General features: G+C 48.6%; 1 protein-coding gene across 5 annotated transcripts in view; it reads left to right on the plus strand.

Moving 5' to 3' along the window:
• TUBGCP3 (tubulin gamma complex component 3) overlaps positions 1-13,254 on the plus strand; it is a 75,060-nt gene extending 61,806 nt beyond the window's left edge. For 3 of the 5 annotated variants that reach the window (XM_078452931.2, XM_060636664.3, XM_060636666.3), the window contains 3 exons: positions 2,366-2,506; positions 5,002-5,179; positions 8,196-13,254. In XM_078452931.2, coding sequence (XP_078309057.1) covers positions 2,366-2,506; positions 5,002-5,179; positions 8,196-8,407 — 531 coding nt within the window. In that variant the 3' untranslated portion in view covers positions 8,408-13,254. The remainder of the gene's footprint in view (positions 1-2,365; positions 2,507-5,001; positions 5,180-8,195) is intronic. The other 2 variants (XM_060636667.3, XM_078452933.2) reach the window with 1 other exon arrangement.
• Positions 13,255-14,891: the final 1,637 nt, after the last annotated feature.

Consider the following 14,891-nt stretch of genomic DNA (forward strand, 5'->3'; position numbering starts at 1 on the left):
GCAGAATCCAAGCAGAAAATGTTTTACCTGTAACATACTTTCTCGTGGTCGTGGAAAGTTCACATGTGAGTTGGTCCTATGTCTCCTTCAGTGAAGAAGTCAGTACGCTAAAGACTTAATGTCCATTTTTGAAATGGCCCCTTTGCTGATGGTTTTACTTTAAAATGTTTTTAATTTTTTTCTTTTTAAATTTATTTTTGAGAGAGAGAGAGACAGAGCACGAGCAGGGGTGGGGCAGAGAGAGAGGGAGACACAGAATCAGAAGCAGGCTCCAGGCTCTGAACTGTCAGCATGGAGCCCGATGCGGGGCTTGAACCCATGAACCGTGAGATCATGACCTGAGCCAGAGTGGGACGCTTAACTGACTGAGCCACTTAGGCACTCCTAGTTTTACTTTGAATTTAATGATTTAAAATAATCACTAGAGGTCTTGTTTTTTAAGGAACCCAATCTAGAATAGATTCAAGCAATCTGTTACGAAAATTCAGTGTATTTTTGGTGTCTCTCTTAGTCAGAAGTAAGGCTTTCTGATACTGCATCATCCTGCGGGTGTGCACACACATGATCCTCGCCTCTGCATTGCCAAGGAAGGTCCTGAACCCCACCTGACTCTGCTGCCGACTGATGGTGGCCCAGAACACACGGTCGCGGCCGTGCCGTGCGGGCATACTGCTGACAGAGTCCTCCTCGCACCCTGAGTGAAGAAAGAGCATTCCGTCACCTCGTACAGTAGTTAACCACTCCTAAGTAGCGAATACATCTTTCTTAAAAACAAAAGAATTAGCCCACGTCCATCTTTTGTTTTGCTTTCTTGTTATTAAGCAAGAGAACAAGCAGCCTTATGGTAAGCCTGGTGTCTGCTGCGGGTCCTGGCGTCCTCACCCTGGGGGCAGCTACAAGGTAGTGAGGTTCATGCCCAGCAGTTAGTGGCCCCGTGCGGGGGCGTGTCTGAGTGGGTGCAGTGAGTCCCGTGGACAGCGCCGGGACGGTGGCCTCACACATGTCCTCACCAACCCGAGCTCCTTCTCCAGCAGCGGTAGGCTGGGCCTATCAGCCTCATTGCTTCCGCCCGCCCGTGAGCTTGGAGCCCCTCTGCTTTCTGGGCTTCTCCTCTGCTTCTCCGTAAAGTCACACCATCTTGTCCCATAACATTCTGCACATCTCTTGTAGGCCTTTACTACGTGTGTGCGGTTTGGCTGGTCTGTAGGGATGCTGTCGATTTCATTTTGCTCTTTTGTCTGCTTTTTTATCCTAGTAGTTTCTAGATCCACGTAGGTCCCATTTTTATAGGGAAAACCATTTTGTTTCTTCCTTTCCACAGGGTATGTTTGGCTCTTTTGACTTAGGATGTTAGCTGGGTCAACCAGGAGCATGCATGCCACATCCCCAACATGGAAGACACATTTTCTTCTTTCACCCCTGACTGCAATGTCACCAGGAGATCTCCCAGGACCTTTATCAGATTACAGAGGGTCCTTGAGTCCTAGTTTGCTTAGATGCTTTGGATAAATCATGAGTGGCTGTTACGTTTTAACGTGATTTTTTTCCTGTGATTTCAAGATTTTCTTCCTCTCAAATTGTTAATGGGTTTTTTAAAACTCTAAGCTGGCGGAGGATCGAGTAGACGCCCCTCTTCAGTCGTGGGGCGCCGTTGTCCGTCCATGAAAGACTTGTCATGTTTATTGGGTTTCACATCCCACCCTCCTGTACCCCTGGCATCCCCACCGTTGGCCCAGTTGTCTTTGTGTTTGCTGTTGGACCTTGGATGCATATGTGGCATTTTGCACGGATATGTCTTTGGCTTCTACCTAAATGATGTTTGCTGAGCTCTGTTTCGGGGCCACACTAGGAGGAAGCCCACCTGAAATCTCGTAGGTACCTGTGGAGGGCGCCGTGCAGTGTGGAGACGCTGGGCCCAAACACTGGTGGCTTCCAGTGTGGGACCGTCCGCGTGTGCCTGCTGTGAGCTGATTTTTAAAAACTGTGCTGAAATCTGTTTCTTCTTTTATTTCATTAAGAACCTCTTTTCTCATGTCTCCCATGTCTGGTCTGGGTGTGTGTGGCTCCAAAGGGTGGAGAAAATGGAATTGCTTTCCTGTTCCTTTCTGCCCTCGCAGTATCTCTGCTCCTGGGGCTGCGCTGTGGCCTGTGATGTGCTCTGAGGGTGTGGGTGACACGGGACCCTGTGCCGCATGGTGCGTGCTCAGTACGCGCGAGTGGACAGGCAGAGCCCTTTGAGGGTGTGAGTTGGTATCTTGTTTTTTCGTGCCTTTTTACTATTCGTCCATGTTCTTTGGAACAACTTGGGAATGAGCATGTTGGGGCTCTAGTCGTTAAAAGAAAAATCTTTGTCTCCTGTCCTCAGGCACTTTTAAATCAACTAAGAGCCGTGTTTGATCAGATCATCGAACTTCAGAACACTCAAGACGCGATATACAGAGCGGCTCTGGAAGAGTTACAGAGACGATTACAGTTTGAGGAGAAAAAGAAACAGAATGAAGTCGAGGTATGGCTGTGACACCGGGGGTTTTACCAGGTTTAAAAATGAGCTTATTGCCACCATAGTCACGAATACGTCAGGTAACTTCCCTGCTGAAATGTTCGACTGGCGCCGTGCGCACACCTGCGTGCGGAGTCCTGAGGCGGTGCTGACTGCTCCAGGGGACCGGTCACCATTGCTGTCATCCTGTCTTGAAAATAAATGAAGACCGCACCCGCGGGAATCCCATGAGGGAGGTGCTGACATCTCTGCAAACGGTGCCCAGCTCTGTGTCACCTGTCCCCTGGAGCTGGTGGCTGTGTGTGTCCACATGGGAACTTAAGTTGTGCACTTGTGGCTGTTTTCAGTGACCTCCCTAAGGTATGTTTGTGTCCTCCGTGACCTTGGATTGTGAAGATTTATTGAGCAAGTTGGGGTGTTTAGGAGACTTCTTATATCTGATATAATCTGTATAATTTTTTACCTTTTCAAGGTGCTTCTTCTTGAGTGACAAATTTTTCAGTTGACACAGTTTGATTAGTTTTATTTTTAACTGTTTCCTTAAAATTTGTGTTAGGACCCTATTTAACGTGGAAAACTCACAACCACTTAGAGCACATGCCGTCCCCTCAGGATTTCTGGGAACAGGAAGAGGCCTGCTTCACTACTGTCGCCAAGATGGGGGTGTGTGTGTGACCCCGAAATGCCGCCTGGCCCGTGTGCGGGCACGCCCGGGTGCCAGACCGACCAAAGACTCCACCCTGGCCGTGCTCGCTGGTGGCGTCCTTCTGGGTGGCTTGACTTCTCCAGGGCAGGTCTCCTTGTCTGTGAAAGGGGAGTGACGCTAAGTAAGACCCCGTGGTGACCTGTCGGCGTGTGTCATGCACGCCAGTGACTTAGCGTTTAGGAAGCATTCAGTAAAAGCCAGTTACTGTTGTGATTTGTAAAGCTGCCCACAGCCCCGCAGAATCTGCCCTTCTCGAGAATTACTAAACTATATAAAATCTGCAAAAATCAGTCCTTGGGATTTTCACATTCTTGTAGTAGCGGGGTGGCCAGTTGTGTGGGAGTTGAACGTTCTCTCTCCAGACTGTAAGCCATCAGCACCGGAGTGGAACGCATCTACATAATGAGTCAGGACTATTCGGTGTGTTTCGTTCAGATGTGCTTGGGGATAACCATAGGACAGCTGAAAGCTCGAACTGTCTCGGAGAAATTATTTAAATCCAGTGGGCAAAATAACTGCAGAAGCAGTCACTTGGACCTAGGGTCATTGTGGTGTTCAAGAGACTGTGCACGAAGACAGGGGCCCGGCCTCCTGAGTGTTCCCGCAGATGGAGTTGTGTTGGAGCAGCCGTCCGTGGCTGCCCGCATAGGCTGGTGGCAGCATTGTGATGGTGTCGGCCTGGCGGCCCACAGACCCCACGCTGTGTGCCCCCTGGCCCTTGGCAAACAAGGTCTGCGAACTGCTGCGTCACAGAGATCGTAAAGGGCCCCTAAGTGGAATATGTTGTATTCGTGGATTGGAGAACCGACTCAGTTCCATCCCGGTTCTGATCCCAGCAGTTCTGGGATTTTTGTGGGCCTTCATACTTTTTTTTCTTTCGGTAAGAAATGATAAACCAACTCTACAGTTGATGTGGAAATATGTAGGGCATGGTGTGCAGAGAAGAGACGTTGAGTAACCTGAGCACTCGGGACTTAGCCGTGAAAACACGGCAGGGAGCAGGACGTCATTGGCGCCACCACGGGCAGTTGTGAGCAGAGAGACATCCAGAAACGGCCCTACGCCTCCTGGGACCGTCAGTTCCCGACTGAGGACAGTGGGCAATGGGTCGTCAGTAGGTGGAGTCAGGCAGCTGTAGCTTGGCCCTGCCTCACACCCACAGGCAGCACGGTGGGCTGAGTCTGAACAGGAAGGGTGACGTGCTAAAGCTTCCAGAGGACACAGAACAGCTGTAGGAGAAACCAGTGTTTCATCGTTGTCTTACCAGGATGCGTTCCCACTGATAAACTGAGTTCCTACACTACTTCTGTGCAGGCCGGCTGCAAAGCCCTTTAGTTAGACTCACCACCCATAGAGAACAGTCTCTTAGAACCAGAAGTAGGTCTATTTCCAGTGCAGAAAGAGCCGGCATGCTTAGGAGAAGTAGCGAGAGGCGTTCCCACCACCGTCAAGGGCTCACGGGCTCCCACTTTGGGCCAGTCGGCCCCCCTTTGTGCGTGCTATCTGTGCCGAGAAAGCGCGCAGTGATGGACCGGTGCATTGCTCGGCGCGAGAGGCTGCTTGGCTTGACGAATTATCGGAAGTGTCATGTGCTACGTACGCACTGTAAAACCGTAGTCACTAAGAGTGAGGGCGTTCTCTGTGCCCATGTGTGCTGATGGAAAATGTCCGTGCTCAGCGGCAGCACAAGGACGCGGGAAGCACGCCTCTCCCCGCCCTCCCCTTCTAGCCCCGTCCTCCCTGGCGGCTTCTTGCACCCATATTTTAATTTCATCTGGTCCTTCCCATTCTTTAGGGCCGGTGGGGAGTGACGGCAGCAGAGGAGGAGGAGGAGAACAGGAGGATTCAAGAGTTTCGAGAATCTATCCCGAAAATGTGCTCGCAGCTGCGGATACTGGCCCATTTCTACCAGGTGCTGGCAGGGCCCGGACCACACTGGTGTGTTCCTGCAGTAGACCGTTGCCATCAGAATAGTTAGAACACAGTCCTTTCGGTCCACCCTCCACCCAGGGTGGTGCCCAGTCTTGGCTGTGACCTTCCCAGGGACCCTGGGCTCACCCCCGATGTTGGCCTGGGAGGGTTCCGGTGGTGTCGGTGGTGGGCGGGGGCTCTGGGAGGGCCGGGGTGAGGCCGGAGGGCGCCGCGGGCGTGCGGGGGGCTGTGGAGGAGCCGGGCGCGCAGGGCAGCGGGCGCTGAACTCGGCACACAGCCCCGGGAGGCTGAGAGAGACGCCGAGGCCCAGAGTGCATGGGCTCTGCCTTTTATGCCTGTGGTGGTTTTGCCTTCTGGTTCCATCTGTTCTCAGTGTGATTTTAGTGATGGAGATACAGGTGAAAAGATTTTGTGAAGAATTTTTACATTTGGTTGCCGGTAACTAATAAGGAAGACAAATAGAGCATTGACGTTAAAACCTTTGAAAATTACATATTTGTGTGCTAATGTCTCCACGTGGTTCAGGATTTCACACGAAGGTGCCACCTGTTCATGGCATCTAGTTTCTTCCCGTGTCCTCACACTTCTGATGGCGGTCTTCCGTGTGACGTGGGCGGGGAAAGACTTTGTCCCTTTCCCAAGTGTCTTCCTCTGACGTTAGTGACTGTTGCGTGTTTGTTGAAAATATGTCCTAACGATGATGGGGTTGTGTTCAGTGCAAAAGTATCTTCACCGGATACTGTTTTCATAATGAAATACCTACTTTACCTCCGTGTGCAGAAATAGCATGTATGCACATTTCTTAAAAATGGACATCTAGGGGCGCCTGGGTGGCTCAGTCGGTTAAACGGCTGACTTCAGCTCAGGTCATGATCTCGCGGTCCGTGAGTTTGAGCCCCGCGTCGGGCTCTGTGCTGACAGCTCAGAGCCTGGAGCCTGTTTCTGTGTCTCCCTCTCTCTGACCCTCCCCCATTCATGCTCTGTCTCTCTCTGTCTCAAAAATAAATAAACGTTAAAAAAAAATTTTTTTTTTTTAAAAATGGACATCTACGGGCACCTGGGGGGCTCAGTCTGTTGAGTGTCCGAATATTGATTTTGGCCCGGGTCACGATCTCACGGTTTATGGGTTCAAGCCCCACGTCAGGCTCTGCACTGCCAGCATGGTGCCTGCTTGGGATTCTCTCTCTCCCTTTCTCTCTGTCCCTCCCCTGCTCGTACTCACTCTCTCTCTGAAAATGAATGAATAAACTTAAAAAAAAATGGATACCTAATGGTCAGCTCCGTATTATTTTTTTTAATTCAAAATTTTTTTTTTAATTTTGGAGAGAGAGCACAAGCAGGGGAGAGGGAGAGAGAGAGAGAGAGAGAGAGAGAGAGAGAGAGAGAGAGAGAGAATCTCAAGCAGGCTCCACACTCAGCACAGAGCCCAACATGGGGCTCTATCCCACCACCCTGGAATCATGACCTGAGCTGAGATCAAGAGTCAGACAGTGAACTGACTGAGCCTGCAGGTGCACTGCTACTATTAAGAGAGTTGTGTATCTGCTGCAGAGAAATCTTGAAAACGTCTGTCCCTATGCTTGTTTCTCAAAGAGATAGGGGTGATTACATATTTCCTGAGGGAGTTAATACATTTTTGAGAAGGAATCTTAATCTGTATAATCCCAGTTTTACTGAAATTACAGTCTTAATCTTCTTTCTAAATCATGGCCATTGGGATTTCTTTTCCCTTAACAGAAAAGTCCTCTTCTGTTCTCTGAATTATGGAAACAGCAGGGCATCAACAGCCACCATCATGTTCTGCTTTTGAGCCATGACTGGAGTCCCCAGCCTGAGCACAGACCTGTCCTTCACATGTCCCTGTAGTGACCTTCACACGTTTGTTTTGTTGCCCAGCAAGGAGCCACTGTTTATATTTTTGTGATAGAATTGCTTAGAGACTGTCTCTGAAGCCCTCTGTTTCCCAGAATGACATGGGTGTCCACAGCGCCCTGCTGTGCACCAGCTCAGGTGTGTGTCCCTTGGTGTCACATGCCCAAGTCCCCAGGAGCAAGGACAGGGACTGAGGTGCTGTTGGGGTTTGGGAGGACTGTGGCATGTGGTGTTTCAGCGAGGACTTCTCTGCACATGAGACCTCCTGCGGGTCTGCAGGCGTGGGGACAAACCTCACCTGCTTGACGGACACACGCCTGCTGGCTGTGACTCAGGAACCCGATGGTGGGGTTTGTGCTCCTAAGTGACTCCGCCCTGCAGAGAAGCAGCTGGGTTTTGCCGTCTGAAGGTTTGAGGACAGTCATGTCCCCTCACGTTTACAAAGCCCCTCGATAAGGAGGTGACGCTCCACACTCTGCCTGTGAATCTTCAGGAAGGAGATTCGGCCTGGGAGCCAATGGTCGTGCCTTAGAGGCAGGTCCTTCCTCATGTTTGCCTTGTGCTTTCCTGTGAGGGCTTTATGATTCAGGCCTCTTCATAACTCAAGGGAAAGATGAAAATGTAACTCTGGGTTTTGTATTTAAAATAAAAAGTGGCTCCTGGGGGACTCAGTCGGTTAAGTGTCCGCCTTCGGCTCAGGTCATGATCTCACAGTTCTTGAGTTTGAGCCCCACGTCGGGCTCTGTGCTGATAGCTTGGAGCCTGGAGCCTGCTTCGGATTCCGTGTCTCCCTCTCCCTCTACCCCTCCCCTGCTCATGCTCTGTCTCTCTCTCTTTCTGTCTCTGTCTCAGAAATAAGTAAACATCAAAAAGAAGGGTACATTTCTAAGAGCGTAAGGTTAAACATAATAAAAAGAATAGGCTGTTTGAACATCAGAAGCTTCACTGCTTTGCATATTCTTACAGAACTTAGGGCAGAAAGGGAAACGTGTTGGTTCTTTTAAATAAAATCGATTGATAGCGCATTTGTATCTGTGCCCACGGGCATCTCCTCCCCACACCCTGCCCTCCTTTGGGATGCCTGCCGCAGTGGGGGTTTATGTAGGACCGTGGGTGTGGACAGAAACCCCAGCCCACTGAGCCACAGGGCCCCCGCTGACGTTCCTGTTCCTTTCCTGTCCCCAGGGTGTGGTGCAGCAGTTCCTGGTGCTGCTGACGACCAGCTCCGACGAGAGCCTGCGCTTCCTGAGCTTCAGGCTGGACTTCAACGAGCACTACGAGGCCCGAGAGCCAAGGCTGCGGGTGTCCCTGGGCTCCCGCGGGCGACGTGGCTCCCACGCGTGAGCCCTCCCGTATCCCCCGGCGCCGCCTGCGCCGGGGACTGCAGGTCGAGGTGAACACGCGTGCGAACCCGTGAGGGCGCCGGCGTGCTGCCCACGAGCCCCTGAAGCTCCTGGGGGCACGGCATCTGTCACATCCAAATCTTGTCGTCACACACGGAGTGGATGTATTTGTAACGTCACCGAGTTACATAGGCCCGTTTGCACTACTCGTTTGTTTTTTAACGTCTTCGTATTTACGAGATACCATGCTTCGTTGAGGCTTCTTAAGCTCTCCATGATATAATTTATATTTGTCACTTTTTGAGAAATCCCTGTTGCTTTTAGAGAAAATTAGAGCAAATGGATGTTCATCACTTAAGATGGTAATTTTGTTCTTGCTATTTTTTTAACCTCCTCCTTAGAGGCAATTTTTGTTATATGATCAAGTTCAATTGAAACAGAATGTCCCTGCTAAGAAAATATACAGAGCATTTTATTTTGGTCTGTAGTGTGTAAAATGTCAACTTCTGTAAGAACCTTTACACGTTTATCCTTCTTTCAAAGTTTACATTTTTATATTTAATTTACTCTTTCAGATAACTACTCTAAAATAGTGTAGGACGTCCCGGTGATCTGAACAGCCACCCTCAAGCCCAGATTTCCTCAGCCGTTGGGACGATGTAAATAGAGACTAGAGAGTGAACGAACTATTTTATTTTCAAATTCTGATGAGCATTTTAAAGAAACTGACATGAATACGGAAGGCTTCCTTTTCCCTTGCCTATTTTTTCATTGTAAATATTTATATACTGACCAGGTGTGGGGAACTGTTTTTTGTAAAAACGTCATCAAGTCACATAAATCCGCCTTTATTATGTTGCATAAGTGAAACTTAGAAAATTAAAAGCGGTCTTTCAGCTGTATCGGTTCCTCCCTGAATGGAGCAGCTGTGAGGAGAGCTGGTCCCTCGCCAGGTGGCAGGGCACACGTGGGGATGAGGGTGACACCTAGGACGCAGCCCGTGTGCCCTTCGGTGCGGAGGGGGGCGGCCACCTCTCAGGGCTGGCACTGCCCTCATAGCTCGCTCTGCTGTCCCACCCAGTTCCCCAGGGCGCTTGGGGGGTCCCCGCTCTGCAGAGTGCATCTGAACGTTGTAGGAGAGCAGCGTAGTTTAGGTTAAAAGTTTGTAAAATTGGAGTTTGGAGCAGGGTTTTGTCCCGGAACACTTCCCAGGAGCGAGGGAGTGCCGTGTCCAGAGTGGTCCTCCCGTGAGGACTTCCATAAGCCGAGTCGGAGGAGAGCAAAGTAGCAGTCCGCTGTGACGTGTATGGAGGAGTGTCTGCGTGCGCCCCCCTGCCCCCCCGCCCCAAAGCGACCTTTTAGGCTTTTCTCGGGGTGCATCTTGCTAGAAGAGGCACAGGATCGAGAAAACGCCCGGGTGCCAGCAGGTGCAGTGCAGAACTCCGGCTGGCTGCTGAGCAGAGCGATGGGAGCGCAGTCCCCCGAGGGTGCTGGGCTGCAAAGCCAGCCCTGAATGCTCTGGAAGATCCTCTCCAGACAGGCACTGATGTGGGGCTTTTGTGAAAGCCAAGTGGCGTGATGGGGGCTTTTGAAAAGCAGGGGTTACCTGTATCTCCCAGAGAAATTTCCCTAAGATTGTTGACCTCGGAACCTGTTTTTATTTTATTTAAAGCATTTCTCCTCTAATCTTCCGTAGGAGCCACTCTGGAAAATGCTAATCCAGATTTGGGAACTAAAACTCCGTTTGAGCTTAGGAGGAAGTGACGAGTGGGTTATGGAGGTGCTTTCTGAGGGGCCTCCCCCGGGGTGGGGGCGGTCCCTGGACAGAACCGTGGAGGTGGCAACCACAGGGGGGCTGGCGGTCCAGGTTGTTTCAGACCCCACTGGGGACGTCCTGTTACCCGGCAGACCTGTCACAGAGCTGGTCTCCTCAGTGATGAGTCGGGGCTCCCCACAGGGTGGTTGAGGTGGGAGAGCCCGCTGGAGCGGTGAGTCGTCCCTGGAGGCAGGTACCCGGCGTGGCTCTGGGAGGGCCACTGCTGCTTCACCCGGAGAACGGTAGTGGTGCTGACCTTTCAGGCCTGTCGTGTAGATCGGACAGAACTGTGTGCGTCCAGTCAGGCTCTGGGCACATTCTTGATGAACGGAGCTCCTGTGTCTGGTGTGCTGACGCCTTTCGCCCCGGGCAGCTCCGGGGAGCCCAGCCCAGCTTTCCTGTCACTGGGGACGCCTCTTACCGCCCAGCTCAGGTCAGGTGCCAGGCTGCAGGCACGGCTTGTCTCCGCTCAGGACTTGCCTCTCTTGAGTCCTGTTGGGTTATAGCAGGTTTGACAAGCTGGGGCAGGGGGCACCTTTCCTTCATGTGTACACATTTGTACCAAGGGAACTCTCCCAGCCCTATGGAGAACGTGTCCTGGCTTTACGGGACACCATGGGACAGCCAACGTGAAAATCTGACTCGGAAAAAAGCACTTGTATCAAATAGGCACAGTCATACTCAGAGTGAGTCACGAGGCACAAAGTCTACGTGAAGGGACGAGTGTTCCCAAAAACCAGCACCCGAGGTCTGAGGACAAGGAGCTGGCGGGCTAGTGGCCTCCCCGTGAGCACGGCTCCTCAGCGCTGGGAACGTTGGTGTGGACGCTGTGGCCGCAAGCAGGGAGGACAGGCCTCCCACCGGGCTTCCCGGCAGACCTGTGTAGAGCTGAGCATGGCCGTCTGGGCCTCGGTGGGCGAGAGGGACTCACCACCCTGCTCGTGCGCATGTAAGTGGATGAGGGGTGCCGAACAGCACGGAGGAACTTACGCTTCAGGAACGGCAGTATTTGCAGATGTATGGAGGTGTAATCAAGGGAGGGCAGCGCCTACGTAAAAGGCGGAGGTGCTCCCTTGTGTGTTGGTGACTTGGGTGGAGTCGCTTGGGTCTGTTAGACTCTGACCTGGTGGAGAGAAGATGCCGGATGCTCTGGCTGTGTCAGAAGATTGTGGTCCTGAAGTCGTGATTATTCCTCCCAAGGACCCTGCTCGGTTTCAGCAGTGTCATCACCGGACACGTCTTGGTGGGTGTGTCATAAACAGCCTTTTTTCCTAGTCTACTGTGGTTCTGAATTCCAGGTTCCTTTTTCTTTCTAGGAAATCACGTGTTTTCATTTAGGCTGTCAAGTTTGTTGGCATTAATGATTAAGTAGATGCCTTTATGGTAATTGAAATACTCACATTTGAGTTCTAGCTCCTTAGTTCCCGGTATTACGTATTCGTGCTTTCTTTTTTCTTTCTGGTCACCTTCCCAGTGTGATCATGGCTCTGTCTTTCAGGAATTATCTCTTGATATTATCATTTGACTATGCATAGATGCCATTTTTTGCTTTGTTTTTAAATTACTATTCTGTATTTAGTATGTTCCTCTTCCTCTTTTGTTTTTTTTTTTTCCTGAATTGAAAACATATGGAATTTCTTTTTCTCATTGTGTTTGTGACTGAATCATTCTCGCTTTGCATTACATCACAGGCTTTCATGGAGTGCATTTTCTGTTTCATTAGTTCCTAACCAGGCTGTGATTGTCTTATTCTGACTGTGGATATAGTTACAGTTCAAAATTTCTGGGAAGTTTGCTTTTTTCTCAGTTGTTAGTTTCTGAAAAGGAAGAATAATAGATACACAGATTTGTCAAACCATGTTATCAAAAAACGTAATGCTACTATGTAAAAGTGGTAGGACACAAGAACAGAAAGAGACACCCACAGACGAGAACTTGTGGGTCTTTAGAGTGTGTGAAGGGTTACTTCGGGTACGTGGAATGGTTTGGGGCAAACCACTGGGAAAAAATTTTAAGCTGAGAGCTTTTAACTCCCATCACACAAGGAAACACATTCACCTGTTGACCATTTACCTTGTTTCCAGCATTTGTTGTAAGTAAAGCTGCTGTGAACAGCTGTGGCGGAGTCTGTGGATAAAGGCCTTCACGTCCTTCACGTCCTTCACGTCCTTCACGTCCTTCACGTCCTGGTGGCTAGGACAGGGCACGGCTAGCCGTCCACACCTCACATGTTTACATCTCATGTCTCAGGGCCTGGCCGGCAAGGCAGGGCCCATGAGCCAGAGCTCCAGTGTCCTCGCATCCTTGTCCACGCTGCAGGAGGAGCAGCCTCTTAAGTTCAGATGTTCTCACGGGTGTGTGCTGGCCTTTCACTGTGCTTTTAACTTGCGTGTCTCTGGGGTCTAATGACACCGAGTGTGTTTCCATAGGCTCATCTGCCGTGAAATTGTGTCTGTCAAGATATTTTCCCATGTTTTATTGGGTTCGTTGTTTTCTTACAGAGTTTTGAGAATTCTTTATATATATCTGATGTAAGTCTTTTATCATGTAGGTGATTTACAAATAGATTCTCCCTGTTTAGGCCTTTTTAAAAGACTTAAGTACCCCCCAGGCTCTGTGCTTGTCAGCATAGAGATTTTTATTTCTGTCCGTGGTGTGGACAGAGTCTCCCACAGGTATAGTTTCAGGGAAAAGACTGGACAAATGAGTATGTAGAGAATCCTAGCAAAGCTGCTACTGCTTTTTTGCTGTCATTTTAACCACAAATTGAAACTTGTCAGAGGAAGCGATATCTGTGTATTAGCCTGCAATTAACCAAGAGTCCTCACCGTGATTATAGTAGTTTCCAATTGCTGTCAACTTTAGATTGTAGCTATTAATTTAGATCTGCCTGTCCATCACAGGTGTTGAGCACTTGAAAAGTGCCTACTCTGCACTGAGATGTGTGTAAGTGTAAAATACACTGCAAATCCCAAATATTTAGTATGAAAAAAGGAATGTAAAATAGCTCAATATTTTTTCATACAGTTACATGTTGAAGTGATATTTTGTATATGTTTGCTTAAATAAAATATATTAAAATTAATTTTGCCAGTTTTTTCTTTTCTTTTCTTTTCTTTTTTTTTTTTTTTTTTTTACATTTTAAACATTGCTACTAGAAAACTATAAATTACCTATGCATCTCCTGTATGTTTCTGCTGGATGTTTTTTCTGTTCTATTCAGGACACCTGTCCATAACGAGCACCTGTCCATTCAGGACCTCTGTCCGTTCTGGGCATCACATGACATTTGGTTGTCTTGTCTCCTTAGGCTCCTTTTGGTTGTGACATTTTTCTCAGGTTTTTCTTGTTTTTCTGTTATCCAGTTTTAAGAGTACTGGTCAGATATTTTATAGAATGTCCCTCAATTGGGTTTTGTCTGATGTCGTATGGTTAGACTGAGATTATGAATTCAGGGAGGAAGACCCCAGAAGTGCCCTTCTGCTCTCAGGGAATCCAGGGTGCACACTGTCTACATGGCTTATCACTGTGGGTGCCGACCCTGGTCGCCTGCCTGAGATGGCATCCTTCCCTGCGAAGTTACCCCTTTACCCTCTTTTTCATCCTGTGCCCTTTAGGGGGAGGTCGCTGGTGCAACCCACACTTAGCGGAGAGGGGCTTTGCTCTCCCTCCTTTGAGGGGAGAGTGTCTACAAAAATTATTTGAAATTTCTTCTGCATGGGAGGCTTGTGTCTCCTCCCCACGTATCTGGCTAGAGATTAATCAGTTTCATCTTCTCAGATGAGCAGCTTTTGTTGCCATTGATTTCCCCCCATTGTTTTCTGCTTTATATTTTACTGATTTCTACTCTGATCTTTGTTATTTCTTCTGCTTACTGAGCTTTTCTTTTGTTTTCTTTCCTTGAGATGGAAGATAAGGTAATTGATTTAAGATCTTTCTGTTTCCTTCAACAAATTTTAATATGTTCTTTCATTTTTGTTCTTTTAAAATACTTTCCAAATTTCCCTTTTGGTTAATTCTTTGACCTATGGGTTATTTAGAAGTTTGTTATTTTGTTTCCAAATTGTTATGGATTTTTCAGGTACCTTTCTGTTTTTGATGTGTAATGTAATCCCACTGTGGTCAGAGAATATACTTTTTTGAGGTGAATCCATTTAAATTTATTGAGATTTGTTTTATGACCCTAGAGAGGGCTTATCTTGGCAAGTGTCCCGGGTACACATTAAAAGGATGTTTATTCTGATGTTTTGTGGTGTTCTATGAATTCCGTTAGGTTAAGGTGGTTGGCTTAAGTCTTTTGCACTTGCACTAATTTTTGTCTACTTTTCCTATTGTTTGTTGAGAGAGGGGGTGTTGCAATCTTTTCACTAAAATCATGAATTTGTCTTATGCATTTCTCTCAGTTTTTGCTTTATGTATTTTGAAGCTCTGTTGTTAGGTTCATAAGTATTTAGGATTGTTATAATTCCTGGATGAACGGACCCCTTTTATCATTGTAAAGTGACCCTCGCAATCTCTGGTAATACTCTTTGCTTTGAAACATACTTTGTCTATATTACAACCACTCCAGCTTTCTTTTGATTTGTGTTAGCATGGTATATCTTTTCCATTCTTTTATATTTAGCAAATGTGTAGCTTTATATTTAAAGTGGATATTTTGGGGCACCTGGGTGGCTCAGGCAGTTGATCATCTGACTCTTGATTTAGGCTCAGGTCATGATC

This window comes from Panthera onca, chromosome A1 (genome assembly GCF_046562875.1).
Source record: "Panthera onca isolate mPanOnc1 chromosome A1, mPanOnc1 haplotype 2, whole genome shotgun sequence".
NCBI classification, from domain to species: Eukaryota; Metazoa; Chordata; class Mammalia; order Carnivora; family Felidae; genus Panthera; species Panthera onca.